Source organism: Pan troglodytes, chromosome 3, assembly GCF_028858775.2.
Source record: "Pan troglodytes isolate AG18354 chromosome 3, NHGRI_mPanTro3-v2.0_pri, whole genome shotgun sequence".
In the NCBI taxonomy this organism is placed as follows: domain Eukaryota; kingdom Metazoa; phylum Chordata; class Mammalia; order Primates; family Hominidae; genus Pan; species Pan troglodytes.
The window spans coordinates 105024644-105047679 of record NC_072401.2 but is presented as its reverse complement, the minus strand read 5'-3'; the positions used below and the strand labels follow the sequence as shown (position 1 = coordinate 105047679).

Here is a 23036-nt window from a genome sequence, read left to right as displayed (position 1 = left end):
AACAAAAACATGCTTAACAATACCGCATATCTGTGTTACAAAAGATAAGTATGATTTGCTAAGTCTAATTAAGAATTATTATCTCTTGAGATAATCATGTGGTTTTTGTCTTTGGCTCTGTTTACATGCTGGATTACATTTATTTGATTTGTGCATATTGAACCAGCCTTGCATCCCAGGGATGAAGCCAAAATTCGACAACCCTTCATGCTAAAAACTCTCAATAAATTAGGTATTGATGGGATGTATTTCAAAATAATAAGAGCTATCTATGACAAACCCACAGCCTATATCATACTGAATGGGCAAAAACTGGAAGCATTCCCTTTGAAAACTGGCACAAGACAGGGATGCCCTCTCTCACCACTCCTATTCAACATAGTGTTGGAAGTTCTAGCCACGGCAATTAGGCAGGAGAAGGAAATAAAGGGTATTCAATTAGCAAAAGAGGAAGTCAAATTGTCCCTGTTTGCAGATGACATGATTGTATATCTAGAAAACCCCATTGTCTCAGCCCAAAATCTCCTTAAGCTGATAAGCAACTTCAGCAAAGTCTCAGGATACAAAATCAATGTACAAAAATCACAAGCATTCTTATACACCAACAACAGACAAACAGACAGCCAAATCATGAGTGAACTCCCATTCACAATTGCTTCAAAGAAAATAAAATACCTAGGAATCCAACTTACAAGGGATGTGAAGGACCTCTTCAAGGAGAACTACAAACCACTGCTCAATGAAATAAAAGAGGATACAAACAAATGGAAGAACATTCCATGCTCATGGGTAGGAAGAATCAATATTGTGAAAATGGCCACACTGCCCAAGGTAATTTATAGATTCAATGCCATCCCCATCAAGCTACCAATGACTTTCTTCACAGAATTGGAAAAAACTACTTTAAAGTTCATATGGAACCAAAAAAGAGCCCGCATCACCAAGTCAATTCTAAGCCAAAAGAACAAAGCTGGAGGCATCACACTACCTGACTTCAAACTATACTACAAGGCTACAGTAACCAAAACAGCATGGTACTGGTACCAAAACAGAGATATACATCAATGGAACAGAACAGAGCCCTCAGAAATAATGCCGCATATCTACAACTATCTGATCTTTGACAAACCTGACAAAAACAAGAATTGGGGAAAGGATTCCCTATTTAATAAATGGTGCTGGGAAAACTGGCTAGCCATATGTAGAAAGCTGAAACTGGATCCCTTCCTTACACCTTATACAAAAATCAATTCAAGATGGATTAAAGACTTAAACGTATGACCTAAAACCATAAAAACCCTAGAAGAGAACCTAGGCATTACCATTCAGGACATAGGCATGGGCAAGGACTTCATGTCTAAAACACCAAAAGCAATGGCAACCAAAGCCAAAATTGACAAATGGGATCTAATTAAACTAAAGAGCTTCTGCACAGCAAAAGAAACTACCATCAGAGTGAACAGGCAACCCACAAAATGGGAGAAAATTTTCGCAACCTACTCATCTGACAAAGGGCTAATATCCAGAATCTACGATGAACTCAAACAAATTTACAAGAAAAAAACAACCCCATCGAAAAGTGGGTGAAGGACATGAACAGACACTTCTCAAAAGAAGACATTTATGCAGCCGAAAAACACATGAAAAAATGTTCATCATCACTGGCCATTAGAGAAATGCAAATCAAAACCACAATGAGATACCATCTCACACCAGTTAGAGTGGCAATCATTAAAAAGTCAAGAAACAACAGGTGCTGGAGAGGATGTGGAGAAAGAGGAACACTTTTACACTGTTGGTGGGACTGTAAACTAGTTCAACCATTGTGGAAGTCAGTGTGGCGATTCCTCAGGGATCTAGAACTAGAAATACCATTTGACCCAGCCATCCCATTACTGGGTATATACCCAAAGGACTATAAATCATGCTGCTATAAAGACACATGCACACGTATGTTTATTGCAGCATTATTCACAATAGCAAAGACTTGGAACCAACCCAAATGTCCAACAATGATAGACTGGATTAAGAAAATGTGGCACATATACACCATGGAATACTATGCAGCCAGAAAAAATGATGAGTTCATGTCCTTTGGATGAAATTGGAAATCATCATTCTCAGTAAACTATCACAAGAATAAAAAACCAAACACCGCATATTCTCACTTATAGGTGGGAATTGAACAATGAGTTAACATGGACACAGGAAGGGGAACATCACACTCTGGGGACTGTTGTGGGGTTGGGGGAGGGGGGAGGGATAGCATCGGGAGATATACCTAATTCTAGATGACGAATTAGTGGGGGCAGCGCACCAGCATGGCACATGTATACATATGTAACTAACCTGCACAATGTGCACATGTACCCTAAAACTTAAAGTATAATAATAAAAAAAAAGAAAAAAAAGAATTATTATCTCTCTAATGAGCAGTGATGATGAGCTTTCTTTCATATGTTTGTTGGCCACATAACTGTCTTCTTTTGAGAAGTGTCTCTTCATATCCTTTGCCCAGTTATTGATGGTGTTTTTTTTTCTTGTAAATTTGTTTAAATTCTTTGTAGATTCTGGATATTAGCCCTTTGTCAGATGGATACATTGCAAAAAATTTCTCCCATTCTGTAAGTTGCCTGTTCACTCATGGTAGTTTCTTTTGCTGTGCAGAAGCTCTTTAGTTTAATTAGATCCCATTTGTCAATTTTGGCTTTTGTTGCCATTGCTTTTGGTGTTTTAATCATGAAGTCTTTTCTCATGTCTACATCCTGAATGGTGTTGCCTAGGTTTTCTTCTAGGGTTTTTATGGTTTTCAGTCTTATGTTTAATTCTTTAATCCATCTTGAATTAATTTTTGTGTAAGGAAGGGATCCAGTTTCAGTTTTCTGCATATGGCTAGCCAGTTTTCCCAACACCATTTATTAAATAAGGAATCCTTTCCCCATTGATTGTTTTTGTCAGGTTTGTCAAAGATCCGATGGTTGTAGATGTGTGGTGTTATTTCTGAGGCCTCTGTTCTGTTGCATTGGTTTGTATATCTGTTTTGGTACCAGTACCATGGTGTTTTGTTTACTATAGCCTTGTAGTATAATTTGAAGTCAAGTAGCCTGATGCCTCCAGCTCTGTTCTTTTAGCCCAGGATTGTCTTGGAGATATGGGCTCCTTTTTGGTTCCATATGAAATTTAAAGTAGTTTTTTCTAATCCTGTGAAGAAATTCAATGGTAGTTGATGGGGATAGCATTGAATCTATAAATTACTTTGGGCAGTATGGCCATTTTCAAGATATTGATTCTTCCTATCCATCAGCATGGAATGTTTTTCCGTTTGTGTCTTCTCTTATTTCCTTGAGCAGTGGTTTGTAGTTCGGTGATCATTAAAAAGTCAGGAAACAACAGTTGCCGGAGAGGATGTGGAGAAATAGGCATGCTTTCACACTGTTGGTGGGAGTATAAATTAGTTCAACCTTTGAAGAAGACAGTGTGGCAATTCCTCAAAGATCTAGAACCAGAAATTCCATTTGACCCAGCAATCCCATTACTGGGTATATACCCAAAGGATTATAAATCATTCTACTATAAAGACACATGCACACTTATGTTTATTGCAGCACTGTTCACAATAGCAAAGTCTTGGAACCAACCCAAATGCCCATCAATGATAGACTGGATAAAGAAAATATGGCACATATACACCATGGAATACTATGCCGCTAGAAAAAAGGATAAGTTCGCCCATCATGAGCAACGCAGAAGACGGGTGATTTCTACATTTCCAACTGAGGTACCGCGTTCATCTCACTGGGGAGTGCCAGACAGTAGGTGCAAGACAGTGGGTGCAGTGCACCGTGCGTGAGCCGAAGCAGGGAGAGGCATAACCTCACCCGGGAAGTGCAAGGGGTAAGGGAATTCCCTTTCCTAGTCAAAGAAAGCAGTGACAGACAGCACCTGGAAAATCCGGTCACTCCCACCCTAATATTGCGCTTTTCCAATGGGCTTAAAAAACGGCACACCAGGAGATTATATCCTGCACATGGCTGGGAGGGTCCTACACCCATGGAGTCTCGCTCATTGCTAGCACAGCAGTCCGAGATCAAACTGCAAGGTGGCAGCGAGGCTGGGGGAGGGGCACCTGCCATTGCTGAGTTAGTTGTATGATTAGGTAAAACAAAGTGGCCAGGAAGCTCGAACTGGGCAGAGCCCACCACAGCTCAAGGAGGCCTGCCTGCTTCTGTAGCCTCCACCTCTGGGGGCAGGGCACAGACAAACAAAAAGCCAGCAGTAACCTCTGCAGACTTAAATGTCCCTCTCTGACAGCTTTGAAGAGAGTAGTGGTGCTCCCAGCACGCAGATTGAGATCTGAGAATGGGCAGACTGCCTCCTTAAGTGGGTCCCTGACCCCGAGTAGCCTAAATGGGAGGCACCCCCCAGTAGGGCCGGACTAACACCTCGCATGGCCTGGTACTCCTCTGAGACAAAACTTCCACAGGAACGATCAGGCAGCAGCATCTGCGGTTCACCAATATCCGCTGTTCTGCAGCCACTGCTGTTGATACCCAGGCCAACAGGGTCTGGAGTGGACCTCTAGCAAACTCCAACAGACCTGCAGCTGAGGGTCCTGTCTGTTAGAAGGAAAACTAACAAACAGAAAGGACATCCACATCAAAAACCCATCTGTACGTCACCATCATCAAAGGCCAAAGGTAGATAAAACCACAAAGATGGGGGAAAAAAAGAGCAGAAAAACTGGAAACTCTAAAAAGCAGAGTACCTCTCCTCCTCCAAAGAACACAGCTCCTCACCAGCAACGGAACACAGCTGGATGGAGAATGACTTAGAGGAGTTGAGAGAAGAAGGCTTCGGACAATCAAACTACTCCGAGCTACAGGAGGAAATTCAAACCAATGGCAAAGAAGTTCAAAGCTTTGAAAAAAAAATTAGACAAATGGATAACTAGAATAACCAATGCAGAGAAAGCCTTAAAGGACATGATGGAGCTGAAAACCAAGGCACGAGAGCTACGTGACAAATGCAGAAGCCTCAGTAGCCGATGCGATCAACTGGAAGAAAGGGTATCAGTGATGGAAGACAAAATGAAGGGAGAAGAGAAGTTTAGAGAAAAAAGAATAAAAAGAAATGAACAAAGCCTCCAAGAAATATGGGACTATGTGAAAGGACAAAATCTACGTCTGATTGGTGTACCTGAAAGTGACGGGGAGATTGGAACCAAGTTGGAAAACACTCTGCAGGATACTATCCAGGAGAACTTCCCCAATCTAGCAAAGCAGGCCAACATTCAAACTCAGGAAATACAGTGAACACCACAAAGATACTCCTCGAGAACAGCAACTACAAGACACATAATTGTCAGATTCACCAAAGTGGAAATGAAGGAAAAAATGTTAAGGGCAGCTAGAGAGAAAGGTCAGGTTACCCACAAAGGGAAGCCCATCAGACTAACACCTGATCCCTCAGCAGAAACTCTACAAGCCAGAAGAGAGTGGAGACCAATATTCAACATTTTTAAAGAAAAGAATTTTCATCCAAGAATCTCATATCCAGCCAAACTAAGCTTCATAAGTGAAGGAGAAATAATATCCTTTACAGACAAGCTAATGCTGAGACATTTTGTCACCACCAGGCCTGCCCTAAAAGAGCTCCTGAAGGAAGCACTAAACATGGAAAGGAACAACTGGTACCAGCCACTGCAAAAACATGCCAAATTGCAGAGACCATCAAGGCTAGGAAGAAACTGCATCAACTAACGAGCAAAATAACCAGCTAACATCATAATGACAGGATCAAATTCACACAAAATAATATTAACTTTAAATGTAAATGGGCTAAATTCTCCAATTAAAAGACACAGACTGGCAAATTGGATAGAGTCAAGACCCATCAGTGTGCTGTATTCAGGAAAACCATCTCACATGCAGAGACACGCATAGGCTCAAAACAAAGGGATGGAGGAAGATCTACCAAGCAAATGGAAAACAAAAAAAGGCAGGGGTTGCAATGCTAGTCTCTGATAAAACAGACTTTAAACCAACAAAGATCAAAAGAGACAAAAAAGGCCATTACATAATGGTAAAGGGATCAATTCAACAAGAAGAGCTAACTATCCTAAATATATATACACCCAATACAGGAGCACCCAGATTCCAAAAGCAAGTCCTTAGTGACCAACAAAGAGACTTAGACTCCCACACAATAATAATGGGAGACTTTAACATCCCACTGTCAACATTAGACAGATTAACGAGACAGAAAGTTAACAAGGATACCCAGGAATTGAACTCAGCTCTGCACAAAGCTGACCTAATAGACACCTACAGAACTCTCCAGCCCAAATCAACAAAATATGCATTCTTTTCAGCACCACACCACACCTACTCCAAAATTGACCACATAGTTGGAAGTAAAGCACTCCTCAGCAAATGTAAAAGAAAAGAAATTATAACAAACTGTCTCTCAGACCACAGTGCAATCAAACTAGAACTCAGGATTAAGAAACTCACTCAAAACCGCTCAACTACATGGAAAATGAACAACCTGCTCCTGAATGACTACTGGGTAAATAATGAAATGAAGGCAGAAATAAAGATGTTCTTTGAAACCAATGAGAACAAAGACACAATATACCAGAATCTCTGGGACACATTCAAAGCAGTGTGTAGAGGGAAATTTATAGCACTAAATGCCCACAAGAGAAAACAGGAAAGATCTAAAATTGACACCCTAACATCACAATTAAAAGAACTAGAAAAGCAAGATCAAACACATTCAAAAGCTAGCAGAAGGCAAGCAATAACGAAGATCAGAGCAGAACTGAAGGAAATAGAGACACAAAAAACCCTTCAAAAGATTAATGAATCCAGGAGCTGGTTTTTTGAAAAGATCAACAAAATTGATAGACTGCTAGCAAGACTAATAAAGAAGAAAAGAGAAGAATCAAATAGATGCAATAAAAAATGATAAAGGGGATATCACCACTGATCCCACAGAAATACAAACTACCATCAGAGAATACTATAAATACCTCTACGCAAATAAACTAGAAAATCTAGAAGAAATGGATAAATTCCTGGACACATACACCCTCCCAAGACTAAACCAGGAAGAAGTTGAATCTCTGCATACACCAATAACAGGCTGTGAAATTGAGGCAATAATCAATAGCTTACCAACCAAAAAAAGTCCAGGACCAGATGGATTCACAGTTGAATTCTACCAGAGTTACAAAGAGGAGCTGGTACCATTCCTTCTGAAACTATTCCAATCAATAGAAAAAGAGGGAATCCTCCCTAACTCATTTTATGAGGCCAGCATCATCCTGATACCAAAGCCTGGCAGAGACACAGCCAAAAAAGAGAATTTTAGACCAATATCCTTGATGAATATTGATGCAAAAACCCTCAATAAAATACTGGCAAACCGAATCCAGCAGCACATCAAAAAGCTTATCCACCATGATCAAGTGGGCTTCATCCCTGGGATGCAAGGCTGGTTCAACATATGCAAATCAATAAATGTAATCCAGCATATAAACAGAACCAATGACAAAAACCACATGATTATCTCAATAGATGCAGAAAAGGCCTTTGACAAAATTCAACAGCCCTTCATGCTAAAAACTCTCAATAAATTAGGTATTGATGGGACGTATCTCAAAATAATAAGAGCTATCTATGACAAACCCACAGCCAATATCATACTGAATGGGCAAAAACTGGAAGCATTCCCTTTGAAAACTGGCACAAGACAGGGATGCCCTCTCTCACCACTCCTATTCAACATAGTGTTGGAAGTTCTGGCCAGGGCAATCAGGAAGGAGAAGGAAATAAAGTGTATTCAATTAGGAAAAGAGGAAGTCAAATTGTCCCTGTTTGCAGATGACATGATTGTGTATCTAGAAAACCCCATTGTCTCAGCCCAAAATCTCCTTAAGCTGATAAGCAACTTCAGCAAAGTCTCAGCATACAAAATCAATGTACAAAAACCACAAGCATTCTTATACACCAATAACAGACAAACAGAGAGCCAAATCATGAGTGAACTCCCATTCACAATTGCTTCAAAGAGAATAAAATACCTAGGAACCCAACTTACAAGGGATATGAAGGAGCTCTTCAAGGAGAACTACAAACCACTGCTCAATGAAATAAAAGAGGATACAAACAAATGGACGAACATTCCATGCTCATGGGTAGGAAGAATCAATATTGTGAAAATGGCCACACTGCCCAAGGTAATTTATAGATTCACTGCCATCCCCATCAAGCTACCAATGACTTTCTTCACAGAATTGGAAAAAACTACTTTAAAGTTCATATGGAACCAAAAAAGAGCCCACATCACCAAGTCAGTCCTAAGCCAAAAGAACAAAGCTGGAGGCATCATGCTACCTGACTTCAAACTATACTACAAGGCTACAGTAACCAAAACAGCATGGTACTGGTGCCAAAACAGATATATAGACCAATGGAACAGAACAGAGCCCTCAGAAATAATGCCGCTTATCTACAAATATCTGATCTTTGACAAACCTGACAAAAACAAGAAATGGGAAAAGGATTCCCTATTTAATCAATGGTGCTGGGAAAACTGGCTAGCCATATGTAGAAAGCTGAAACTGGATCCCTTCCTTACACCTTATATAAAAATTAATTCAAGATGGATTAAAGACTTAAATGTTAGACTTAAAACCATAGAAACCCTAGAAGAAAACCTAGGCAATACCATTCAGGACATAGGCATGGGCAAGGACTTCATGTCTAAAACACCAAAAGCAATGGCAACAAAACCCAAAATTGACAAATGGGATCTAATTAAACTAAAGAGCTTCTGTACAGCAAAAGAAACTACCATCAGAGTGAACAGGCAACCTACAGAATGGGAGAAAGTTTTTGCAACCTACTTATCTGACAAAGGGCTAATATCCAGAATCTAGAATGAACTCAAACAAATTTACAAGAAAAAAACAAACAACCCCATCAAAAAGTGGGTGAAGGATATGAACCGACACTTCTCAAAAGAAGACATTTATGCAGCCAAAAAACACATGAAAAAATGCTCACCATCACTGGCCATCAGAGAAATGCAAATCAAAACCACAATGAGATACCATCTCACACCAGTTAGAATGGTGATCATTAAAAAGTCAGGAAACAACAGGTGCTGGAGAGGATGTGGAGAAATAGGAACACTTTTACACTGTTGGTGGGACTGTAAACTAGTTCAACCACTGTGGAAGTCAGTGTGGCAATTCCTCAGGGATCTAGAACTAGAAATACCATTTGACCCAGCCATCCCATTACTGGGTGTATACCCAAAGGATTATAAATCATGCTGCTATAAAGACACATGCACACGTATGTTTATGGTGGCACTATTCACAATAGCAAAGACTTGGAACCAACTTAAATGTCCAAAAACGATAGACTGGATTAAGAAAATGTGGCACATATACACCATGGAATACTATGCAGCCATAAATTATGATGAGTTCATGTCCTTTGTAGGGACATGGATGAAACTGGAAACCATCATTCTCAGCAAACTATCACAAGGACAAAAAACCAAACACTGCATGTTCTCACTCACAGGTGGGAACTGAACAATGAGAACACATGGACACAGGAAGGGGAACATCACACACCGGGGACTCTTGTGGGGTGGGGGGAGGGGGGAGGGATAGAATTAGGAGATATACCTAATGTAAATGATGAGTTAATGGGTGCAGCACACCAACGTGGCACATGTATACATATGTAACAAACCTGCACGTTGTGCACATGTACCCTAATACTTAAAGTATAATAATAATAAAATTTTTAAAAAAGGGATTCTAATCAAAACAAGTTTTGCTTTGTTTTGTTTTTTTGTCACACCAAGCTGACCATTTTTATTCCAAGCATTTAGAAAGAATCAATCCTGTACCAACAGAGAAATGCAAACCAAAACCACAATGAGATATCATCTCACACCAGTTAGAATGGCAATCTTTAAAAAGTCAGGAAACAACAGGTGCTGGAGAGGATGTGGAGAAATAGGAACACTTTTACACTGTTGGTGGGACTGTAAACTAGTTCAACCATTGTGGAAGTCAGTGTGGCAATTCCTCAGGGATCTAGAACTAGAAATACCATTTGACCCAGCCATCCCATTACTGGGTATATACCCAAAGGATTATAAATCATGCTGCTATAAAGACACATGCACACATATGTTTATTGCGGCACTATTCACAATAGCAAAGACTTGGAACCAACCCAAATGTCCAACAGTGATAGACTGGATTAAGAAAATGTGGCACATATACACCATGGGATACTATGCAGCCAGAAAAAATGATGAGTTCATGTCCTTTGTAGGGACATGGATGAAATTGGAAATCATCATTCTCAGTAAACTAACACTCAGTAAACCAAACACCGCATATTCTCATTCATAGGTGGGAATTGAACAATGAGAACATATGGACATAGGAAGGGGAACATCACACTCTGGGGACTGTTGTGAGGTGGGGGGACGGGGGAGGGATAGCATTGGGAGATATACCTAATGCTAGATGATGAGTTAGTGGGTGCAGCGCACCAGCATGGCACATGTATACATATGTAACTAACCTGCACATTGTGCACACGTACCCTAAAACTTAAAGTATAATAATAAAAATAAAATAAAATAAAATAAAATAATTAGAATATTGCCAAAATTTAAAAAAAAAAAAAAGAATATGACCCCTAGAGTTTTCTAAATATTTGTCAGCATTTTAGTTAATTTCCTAAACTAATTTTTGCTTTTACAACCCAAACCTCAAAATCATCCATCCTACACTAATTTAATGTGATGAATAAGAACAACTGTAGGCATTTCAGTTCTAATCTGTACGGTATATAAAAATCTAAGATCTTTCCCCTTCGATACATGAAGGAATGGTATCCAAAGTTTATTCTCACTAATATATGAGGACATGCAGTTCCATCCTGTCTACGTAGTTAGATTCTTAACTGCTAAAAAAAAGGCACTATAACTTTGTAAGGGCTACATTACATGTCCCCACTTTACTCCTTTATCCTGCTTGTAAGTTTCCAAGGGTAATGGGTGGCTACCCACTTAATAATATTATTAAGACATGATGAGAGATTTGTACCTTCTCTGTCCCAGATTGTCATCTTGCCTAAAAATATCAAGAATTTCTGAAAGTTTACCACCTGATTCTTTTTTCTCCTTAACAGTTTATAGCCTGTCTGCACTAGTACCATTGTCAGCCATGCAATACAGTGGTAACTGCTCATAGCACCTGCACATCTATCATTGCTCAAGCTTCATGCTTCAAAGAGCTCTTTTCTTTGGCATTTTATCAGGAGGGTGATTTCAGTCTTGTGATTTCAGCATTTCACAAAGCAAGACAATTTCTCCCACCCGAGGGCCTACGTTTGCATTCACATCAAAACTAGAGTCCAGAGAGTTCATCATCTGAAATAACACTACGAGATTTTGTAAGCAGAGTGCCAAGGTAACAGTATTATATAGAAATAAGTACAGAAAATATATTATAGCAGCTGTTTCACTTATTAACATTTCTGTAGAGTATTTTAAGCTTTTCTTAAAATTTTTAAAATATGTTTATAAATCTTTCGCAAGAAGTCCTAAAGGCCCTCTGTATGTGAGTTAAAAGCTATCTGAAGTCTCTGTTCCATTTTCCACATGCATTTTAATTTTTGCATGCTTTTCTGAACTTTTTGCACTATGAAAATTGAAATTTATCTAAAAGGACTGATAGCCTTAGTAGGTTTTCAGCAATTGTCGGAAAACAGTTTTGTGCATAGGGAGTTTGTAGTCAGTCTGTATAAAAGGATTCAAATACAATTTATGTTAACATTCTCAAAGATATTTTACTTGCTCTTAACATTTGCTTAGAATGAAATCTAATGCTTTCATGTGCCCCATGAAAATAATTATATTAGGCCAGGTGCAGTGTCTCACATCTGTAATCCCAGAATTTTGGGAGGCCGAGGTGGGTGGATCACAAGGTCAGGAGTTTGAGACCAGCCTGGCCACTATGGTAACACCTTGTCTCTACTAAAAATACAAAAATTAGCCAGGTGTGGTGGCACGCTCCTGTAATCCCAGCTACTTGGGAGGCTGAGGCAGAAGAATTACTTGAACCCGGGAGGCAGAGGTTGCAGTGAGCCAAGATCGCACCACTGCACTCCAGCCTGGGTGACAAGAGTGAGACTCTGTCTCAAAAAAAAAAAAGTTATATTATTTTTGGACTCATTCTCTTTTTAAATTTGTTTGCCTTGAAAGCAGAAATAGCAGTAAATTCCATGCTTATTTTACATACACATGTCCATCTTAAATGAAAACCAAATGATACTAGTAATTGATAACTGAGTAAAATCTTAGACATTACTTAACTGTCTGTGTCTTTCAGTTTCTTTTGTTTTATAGTCACTTTCACTTGTTCATTTAAAAAATTTCTGAGTACCCTTTATGTATGAAGTCCAGTCTAGGTGCCTGAAATATACAAATGAACAAAACAAACAGAAAATCCTTGTTCTTTTGTAGTCCAGCATCAGGAGACACAAAATAAAGAAAAAACATAACAAACTGAAGAGAAAGAGCAAGCTAAGAGGTTCTGGGAAGGCTGGAAGGGCAGATTGTGATTTTAAATTAGTTGGTCAGAATAGCACTCAAAGAAAAAATGACAATTGTGCTTGAAGGAGATGAGGTACTTAAACCCTGGGAATCGTGGTTAGAAGACTGTTCTAGGTAGAGGGAGGAGCCAGGGAAAATAATCTATGGCCAGAGCTTAACTACCCTGTTCAAGGAATAGTAGAATGCTCACAAATTCAACAATGAAAACATCAGTAGACTCATTTCATTTCATCTAATATCCTCTGAGCCTACAGTTAGTAGGCATGTATTGAGTCATTCTTTATTACAATAAACTAGTACATTCTCATAAATATTATTTTAAATTTTATCTGCACATGTTCATACTCACATTTCAATGCATGCATTTTTATTAAAATTATACATTTCCTTTTTTTCATTATATTGTAAACTTCAGGATGAGGAATTGGTCCTCAACCAATGTATTCTCAATGTTATTTTCTAGACTCAAGATATTCAACAGATGTTTTTATCTGTAAATAGAGGGTAAAAAGACAAGAAAGACCTTAGTTACATGAATCACAGTGGTCAGATCTTTGGATTTTTGCCTCAATTTCCTAATGTGCAATTGAAAGACAATTAATTGTTAAATACATAAAATATTGCATATATGTAAATTAAATCATTTGTTTTTCACAAATATATGAATTATGAATAGGAAATCTGAAAAATAAAATGCAGAAATACAAAAGCAGTTCTTCAGAAGAAAGCAATGTAATTTAAAGAACACTGGGAAAATCAAAAGATGTTATGTGATGTGGCCAGTGATGACATTTTGTGAGCTGTTGACCTGGATTTTCAACTCTGATGGCCAAATTCCATCTGCTCAATGCTGGTCACCTGGATGGTACGGTGATTTGGCCCTTAGGGAAGAGTTACCTTCCACATTGATCCATTCCATGTTTTGCCTATTTCTAAAATCATGTCTCTCCTGACTAAACCTTGCCAACCTTCATCTGAATCCCTAATTTGCAGTCAAATGACAAGTCCATTTCATAAATACTGTATCTTCCTAGTTCTGAGGTGCCTCATAGGCCCTTTACATCAGAGCTTTCCCTGATTTGTTTTAATCTGACTGCAGGTAAGCTTCAAAATTGTTTAGCTTAAAGTATCTTATTTTAAACTTTTTACTATTTCCAAATTCCCAAAAGAGATATGAACATTGTTCATTGTACATTGCTATTTATTATTCATTCATTCTATATCTATTTATCTCCAGCTATATATCAAGGACTGTGATAGATGCTGGGAGTAAAAAGATAATTAAGACATTCTGTCTTCAGGAATTTTAGGCCTAGTGGAAGAGAAATAATAGCTGACAGACATTCTACTTTGATTAGAGCTGTCCAGGATATTATCATTCACAAGTATACAATCAAAGGAAATGGCCTATGCTTACCAAAGTCATAAAAGCTAATGCATAAAACACTTGCATAAACCAATAATCTATTTGCAAATCTAAAGTTACTATTTTCCTCACACTAATGTGAATATTTACACATAATCACTATTTGGGGAAATCTTTCCCAATATCAGATTATAAGAGAAACCAAATTAATATTCATAAGGTTACGTAGTGAGCAGGCTATTAAAGAAATCTAAATAGTCTTAAGCTATAGTCAGGCTATAGAAGAGTACTGACTTGAACAAACCCAGCCCTAGCAGCCTAGTAAACCTCCATAGTGACTTAACAGTTGATTTCCTGGAGATAACATCTCCACTATCGTACAATGCAGGCTACACAGCCACATCCTAGTTCCTATCTCTCTCTGTTCCAGGCTCTCTGGGTTTTTGTAAACACCGATTTTCTTCAGGCCAATCAAAATATATTTGTCCGTGTTTGAGTTAGCACTACCCATTCACTTAGATAGGTAGAAATGAATAGTGACATAGCATAATTTCTTGAGACTTACCTTAGGCAACTGTCCATATATTGCTTCACCATTTCTTAATATATTGATTATTCCCTAGGCATGATGTGTATTTAACTGTATTGGCAGAAAAGCATGATTTGCAATAAGCTATTGGAACTATTATATTTAATGAGTATTATATTTGTCAAAAATGACTTTTTTTCTTTATAGGTTGTCAAAATGATGATTATTGTTGTCATGACATTTGCTATCTGCTGGCTGCCCTATCATATTTACTTCATTCTCACTGCAATCTATCAACAACTAAATAGATGGAAATACATCCAGCAGGTCTACCTGGCTAGCTTTTGGCTGGCAATGAGCTCAACCATGTACAATCCCATCATCTACTGCTGTCTGAATAAAAGGTAAAGACAAAACTACGAAATGCAAGTTGCTTGTCACACCCACCTTCGCTAGAAACATACAATGTTGTTCCATTTTCTTGGTGCAAATTCAAAATGCAGAAGGAAGGGAAAATTTAAGAATTCACTGAGAGAGGCACAGGCTTTATCTTTCAAGACCCCCATACACACTTTATAAAGCATCCCACATTAATAATTAGATGCCCCAAATAATGATCTTGGGGTTCTAACTGGATGATTCTTCTATGGGCCAACTTCTTCCTCCAAAACCTCAGAATTTTACCTGCCAAAGAAAAAGAAGTGCCCTCATGATTGAAGGAGAATTGAAAATATGCTCAAATCCTCAAAGAAATGAAGATACTTCCTAGAAATTCTTGAATAATTTCTATAAGATGGAGAGATGATGGCATATGTGAGCGGACTTTATTAAAAAGGATATGTTGTAAATAAATAAACTTTGAAGTAGAAGGTTTTGTAAAAACAATGGGAACTCCAATCCTCCTTCCTTCATTGTGAGGTGGGGTGAGTAACAGAGCATGCAGCCTCTATGGAGATGGCTTGTGAAGAAATCACAGTGGTCAAGGGAAAGATGTTTATAAAGTTAAAAAATGAAAAGTGAGAATATTTGTAGTCAAATGTAAGACTAGAAAAAAAAAGATAAAATCTGCTTTCCAGATAAAAACACCTTGGTTGTATTGGTCAGCACATGAAGGGATAGGGTTAAATTTCATAGGGCTGGTAAGTCCTGTAATAAACCAATGTGTTTTTTTCACAAGTAGAATTGGGACTTTATGTAAATAACTGCATGAATTAAATCCTAAGCTCTCTTCCCAGTTGGGGTTCTACCACACTGTGCCTTAAGTTTGTTAAATAATTAACTCTTGCTTTTTTTTTTCACTAATTGCATAAGCCATATCTCAATTCCCGCCACCCCACAAGCATTACATCCACTTTTAATCAACTTCATTTAATGGTTTACAAAGATAAGGATTTTGCACTTTCATATATAATTAGATAAAAATCATCAAGATTAGCAATTCTAACATTAAATGAGACTTTAATTTATAAATGTGTAATCATTTCTGAAAGAAACTATTTTGAAATATATCATTTTTAAGTGCCTTAACTGGCCAGCCTAATTCAATTATATTTATGTAAATGTATACAATTATTTTAGAAAAATGTACTGTTTCTTTAACATATTGATTACCTGATGCTATGCGTTTGTTATTGATGACTTCTCACTGATGGGAATGAGATGCTTTTCATTGCTGGGAATCAATGCTTCTCATTAATGGGAAATTAAGATTCAATTCAAACAAGAACTAAACGACTAACAACAGTACTGTGACATAAATTCTAAGAGTCTGGCTAAAAACCAAACTCAAAAACTGAGTTGTTATAACTGCCTTACGTAGAATTTTCTGTGGCAGCTGAAAGACATATCTGCTTGAAAAAAATAACTTTTTCTTTCTGCGGCCTGCTTTTCCTCAGATTTCGAGCTGGCTTCAAGAGAGCATTTCGCTGGTGTCCTTTCATCAAAGTTTCCAGCTATGATGAGCTAGAGCTCAAGACCACCAGGTTTCATCCAACCCGGCAAAGCAGTATGTACACCGTGACCAGAATGGAGTCCATGACAGTCGTGTTTGACCCCAACGATGCAGACACCACCAGGTCCAGTCGGAAGAAAAGAGCAACGCCAAGAGACCCAAGTTTCAATGGCTGCTCTCGCAGGAATTCCAAATCTGCCTCCGCCACTTCAAGTTTCATAAGCTCACCCTATACCTCTGTGGATGAATATTCTTAATTCCATTTCCTGAGGTAAAAGATTAGTGTGAGGCCATCATGGTGCCAGTCTAGGACCCCATTCTCCTATTTATCGGTCCTGTCCTATATACCCTCTAGAAACAGAAAGCAATTTTTAGGCAGCTATGGTCAAATTGAGAAAGGTAGCGTATAAATGTGACAAAGACACTAGTAACATGTTAGCCTCCACCCAAAATAAAATGGGCTTTAAATTTATTCTTTGAAAACTCTAAATTATTATATGCAATGAACAAAAATATGTCAGAAAAATACTTGTAAACTCGCCAGTCTATCTCATTTACAAATTGCAATATACATTTGTGACATTAAAATGATATATAGTTTTTCCAAGAGATTAAAGAATCTTTAAAATATAATATTGTAAGTGAAGGGAAACAAAATCTGTATAAAATCTGTATAAAATAGGCTTTTTTGCCTAGAGATATAAAATGGGAAAAAAAGTTAAATGATTCATTTTCCCACTAGAGTAATGGAAAATTAACCTCAAGAAGTAGGAACTGAAAATCTTTGCTCAAGAAAACTCATTTTGTAGAATGTAAAGATTTAAAGATTTAAAGATTTCTTCCATGGCATTTAACTGAAAAGGAAATCTAGTTAAATCATTAGGCAAATGTATATTTCATTCTCTTGATTTTTTTTCTGAGAAAGTGAAATTTTAAAAAATTATATACTTTTTGACCATTACTTATTTTTGAATACCAAGCTAAAATGTAGTCAGTTAAGACCCCAAAAATATATAGAAAATTCCTATCATTTTTTATTTTTCACAGATTTTTTTAAATAGCTAGATTATAAAACAGTAAAGGTACATTCCAATAAATAGAGGAAGAATACTATTTATGTTCTCTTCCTCTCCCCTCACTGAAAATAGAATAAGGACTAGGAGAAAATATCTTCAAAGGCAACTCCTTAGGGAAAAAAAGTCACAAGTGTGACAAAAGAATATATGGTTGAAAAATACCAATATATGTTACATATGAGTAAACTAGGCAAGGTGTAGACAAGTGAATTACCTCTTAGAAAACAAATCTGCACAATAGTTTGGATACATGTAAACTAATACCAGCTGAGCAAGAGGGTGAGTTTAACACACATCCTTCCACAGAAAGACCTTTTCTTTCATTTGCTTAGATTATTCAGAAGTCTTACCAGAAAGAAATGAGATAATAGTCCTAAGAAAGCATCACATTTACTACAAGAAGATATATACTAGCACATTTCTGAGACTCATAACATAACAAGAAATACTTTTAAGTGTAAAAAGTAACATCCAGGCCTCAGTGCTTACAGATCATCTTTCCTTGAATTAGGGATACTGTTAATCCTGCTCAAGAAAGCAGAAACTTTTTGAGAATGTGAATGTGTAGTATGAACTTCTCCTTTAAACTCTTCAGTTTGATTTTTAAAGATATTTGTCTAAAATAATACTCTCTAACACTTTATTGTTGTGCCTCCACCAATATTAAAACAAAATATTTTTGAAGAACAGAATAAAAGCAAATATTCAATGGCAAATCATGATCTATTTCTCAAATCTCTTCCCTATTTTGAAGCCAAAACCAGAAATATCCAATTGTTACAAAATGTTCGGAGTCTAAACAAGCTAAACATATGTGTTCCAGCTGAATTTCTTCTGATGATACCAATAAACAAAGAGACACACACACACACATACAAATGTGCCTACACATTCAATCATTTAATGAATGCAACAACTTCAAAGAATTAAAATCAAATACTGAAATGATAAGTGGTCATTACAGCATTGCCATATGCTCAATAAAGTCTGTGAAGCTTGTGTGCATGTTTTAAATAAGCAAATTTAATATATAGTATCTAATTGTTTGAATATAATGTTTTTGAATGTTCATTCTTAAAACATATGAATATTTATCATACAATGTTAAAGTGTCAAGAAAAAGCCTAATATGTAAAAACAGTTATTATTATCTTAAATTTATGAATGATATGGTACTAGCATTAATTAATGTTTTAGACATATGGAACCATATTCAGCTGTAAAATATGAATATGAAGTTTAGCCCTCAAATTTAATGTCATCAGCCACTACCAAAGTGTCATACATTTGAAAAATATAACTCCTGGCCCTCACATATTAGAGAAATTCAGTAGAATTTTCTAAGACATTTATGTCTAAGGAAAAATACTGGCCTCGTCAGTTGGATTGTTGGTTTGCTTTGGCTTCTGTGAACATACATATTGTTGTGTTGCTTACCGAGCACCTCCCTTCTAGTGTGACAGAAATACCCAGACAGTATTTTTTCAATGCTTTCCAGAAAAAAACTGGCATCATTCACTCACTACTCATGGCCCTTAAACTGAGACCTATAGGCAGAATTTTTTAAGTTCAAAAATTTAAACGACAATAATAAAACAAGAGTGAAATATAAAAGAGAAGATTTTTCACTCTTTTGTCTGCATTTTGACAATAAGAATTACAGAATAATGCACAAAATCAAATTCAGTGAGATTCATTTTTAAATAAAGTCATCCCAGTGTTTTCATATTTGCTAAGCTTGGAAATAATCTGCCTTCAAAATTTACTCTACCCTCTGTTCCTAAAGTTCAGTATGAATCTTTCCATTGTTTGAAGGCAAACACTGGCTCAGACTACTAGGCAGATGGTTAAAACAGCCCAGGTTTTTTTACTTAGATCAGTATCAGAAAAATTCAAAATATTTTTAAACAAATATGAAAGAATCAAAAAGGCTTACATCATTGTAAGTATTCTCTTTTAAACAAAATACATTAAATCAAAAATAAACATTGCTTACTATTTTGCATCTGGACAAAGTACAAGATATTGAAATTACCTGTATGGGAAAATATTAAAGCGGACATAATTGTTACAGAATCCACTCTCACACTTTTTTATTTTTTACCAAGTACAGCACACTGTTGCATTATTCCATCTTCTAACTTCATGATGGTGACATTTCTGACCCAGCAGCTGAATTCATGTCCTTTTCCAAATCCTGCCAATGTCTTAGAAACAGTGAGCAATTTCAGAGTGAACCCCGCCCTTACAAAGCACATAAAGAATACGAAGAAGCTTGGTATCAAGCCTATGAAATACAAAATAAATGTGAAAAATAAATGCTGGCCAGCTCAACATTTGAATTTAGTTTTTGCAAATGCAAAATTTCCTCTAAAAATTTATGATTAGTACCTGGTAAACGATTTCATCAAATAGAAAAGCAGGAGACTTACATTTCTCACACTTCTAACAGTAACAATTTCCTACTTATCATTGATAATATGTCAAAAGCTAAGGAAATCCAGAATGACATGGACCATGTAGAACAATAAGGTTGGCATAATTTCCCTTAGGGCCAAGCAGGAATAGAGAATAAAGTTCAGTAGGGCTGTACAAGGTCATTAGTTTTGTGTTTTCATACATATATATATATATATATATATATATATATATATATATATATGAAAAATCTGTTTATATAAGAAGTAAATGTATATAAAGTTTGTAGTGAATAAAGTATTTTCAAGTTGTGGTAATTATATTGAATATGTTTAATGTATTTACACCCTTTGCATATGTGATAATGTGACAGATTTAATTTCTATTTTTTCTTTAAAAACATTAAAACTAATATTAAAAGTAAAAGAAGTCTTACTACTTTCCTATTGGCTAGTAAAATATATGTCATGGAGGGTTCTCTCTTTTCTAAACACACTCACCCAGCCATTCCTCAAAAACTACATTGTGCTTCCTTGTTGATTTTTTCCTCATAGAAATGTCTAATTTTCCTGTTATTGATTCAGAAAAAAAATTTATGGGGACAAAATTCTCAAAATATAAAAAAAATTATGCTTAGAGAGCTGGTGAATTGGAAGGGAGGGCCAAAAGTGCATGTAGCTGAGTAATGAAGCATAGAATTTTTGAGTTGTGACAACCGGGATCGTCCAACCAACAGACTTGGGTTACATCCAATCTTCACCAACAGTTTACCAGAGGACTTCAAGCAAGGGATTCTCTGCTCTGAGCTTCACTTAACTCATCAGTGAAGAAGGGAAAAATAACAATTTCTTCAAAGTGCTGATATGAGAATTAAATGAGCTAAAGCATAAGTAGGGCAGAGCCAAACAAAAAAAATAAATGTTCAAAACCATTATTACAATAGTGTCCACAGTTTCCTTTATACAGTTGATTCTCAATAAAGTAACCAGAATGATTATTTTAAAACTGCATCACACCATCTTGCCCCTCTACTCAAAACCCTCTACTGCCTTCCCATTTAACTCAAAGGAAAAGCCAAAATTTTTACAATGGCCTAGAAGCACTTTTATGATGTAGCCTTTTCTAACTTTCCTCCTTTCACCTATTCTTTCCTGTGCTCATCAGCATTCACGGATCCATCTACATTAGCTTCCTTATTGTTCTGTATCTTTGCCAAGCATGCTACAACCTCAGGACCCACACTGACTATTCCTTCTCTATAGAATGCTGGCCACCAAGATAGTGGCATGACAAACTTCTTCATTTCACCAAATCTTTCCCCAATAAGGCCAATCCTGATTACCTAATTTAAAATTGCATATCTTCTCCCCCTCAGCAACATGCACAATTTTTCCCTATCCTCCATCTTGATGTTTATTGTTTCATAGCATTTATCACCTTCCAGAATACTACATAATTTAATAATTCATTATATTTATTATATATTTCCCCAATTAAAGTGTAAGCTCTATTAGGGTCTGGACTCATTAATAGTTATTGAATGAATGAATGAGTTTTTAAAAATAATAATCTGAAAATAAATTTTAAAAGAATTGATTTCTGAGAATGATGATTTTATGAGAATATGAAAATAAAAAATTTATTTTCAGCTTATTTTATTATTTTTAAAAACTCATTCATTCATTCAATAACTATTAATGAGTCCAGACCCTAATAGAGCTTACACTTCTCAGCAAACTATCGCAAGGACAAAAAACCAAACACTGCATGTTCTCACTCATAGGTGGGAATTGAACAATGAGAACACTTGGACACAGGAAGGGGAACATCACACTCCGGGGACTGTTGTGGGGTCGGGGGAGGGGGGAGGGATAGCATTAGGAGATATACCTAATGCTAAATGACGAGTTAATGGGTGCAGTACACCAACATGGCACATGTATACATATGTAACAAACCTGCACATTGTGCACACGTACCCTAAAACTTAAAGTATAATAATAATAAAATAAAATAAAATAAAAAAAGAATTGATTTCTTATCAGAAATTATGAAGGCCAGAAGGCAATGGGATGATATTATTTAAGGTGCTGGAAAAAAATATTCTAATCCATCATAACTATCCTTCAAAAAATGAGGAAGAAATTAAGATGTTCTCAAATAAACAAAAACCAACAGAGTCCTATATCAGTAGGCCTGCCCTATACAAAATGCTAAAGGATGTTTTTAAGGTTGATATTGAAGCACACTAGGCAGTAACTCAGTGTCATTGAAGAAATAAAGCTCTCTGGTGACTACCTGTGCAAATGTAAAATCCAGTGTTATTGTATTGTAGTTGCATTTTTGATTCATAATTTCACTTTTAATTTACAACACAATTTAAAAGACAAATGCATAAAAATAATTATGATCTGTTGTTAAGAACATGATGTATAAATATATAATTGATGATAACAACATACAAGTGGGGACAGAACTGTCCTGGAGCAGAGAATTTTCTATGCTATTGAAGTTAAATTGATATCAATTAAAACTAGATTGTCATAAACTTAAGATGTTAAAGTATTTCCATGCAACTGCAAATAAAATATCTTTAAAAAATAATACAAAAAAGGAAATGAAAGGGGACACAAAATGGTTTAACTACAAAAAATATATTGAATACAAAAGGAGTCAATAAAAGAGGAAATTAGAAACAAAAATGGCCTAATGCTTACAGAAAACAATTGCAAAATGATTGAAATAACCCTTTCTTCTCAGTAACTGCTTTAAATGTAAGCAGATTAAAAAGGCAAAAACTGGCATAATGAAAAAAAACAGTGATCCAACTAACACTTTCTACAAGAAACTCCCTTTAGATCTAGAGCTACAAATAGGATAAAATATATTTCATGTAATACAGTAACTAAACAAGAACTGAGTTAGCTATACCAACAGACAAATTAGACCTCAAGTGAAAAACTATTTCAAGGGACAAAGAAGGATATTATACAACTCTAAAAGGCTCAACCCATCAAGAAGATATAATGATTGTAA

The 23036-nt window shown here is 36.5% G+C and overlaps 1 protein-coding gene across 1 annotated transcript in view; it reads left to right on the top strand.

Moving 5' to 3' along the window:
* TACR3 (tachykinin receptor 3) overlaps positions 1 to 20365 on the top strand; it is a 133606-nt gene extending 113241 nt beyond the window's left edge. The window contains exons 4-5 of the mRNA XM_003950386.5: positions 14763 to 14959; positions 16451 to 20365. Coding sequence (XP_003950435.2) covers positions 14763 to 14959; positions 16451 to 16763 — 510 coding nt within the window. The 3' untranslated portion in view covers positions 16764 to 20365. The remainder of the gene's footprint in view (positions 1 to 14762; positions 14960 to 16450) is intronic.
* Positions 20366 to 23036: the final 2671 nt, after the last annotated feature.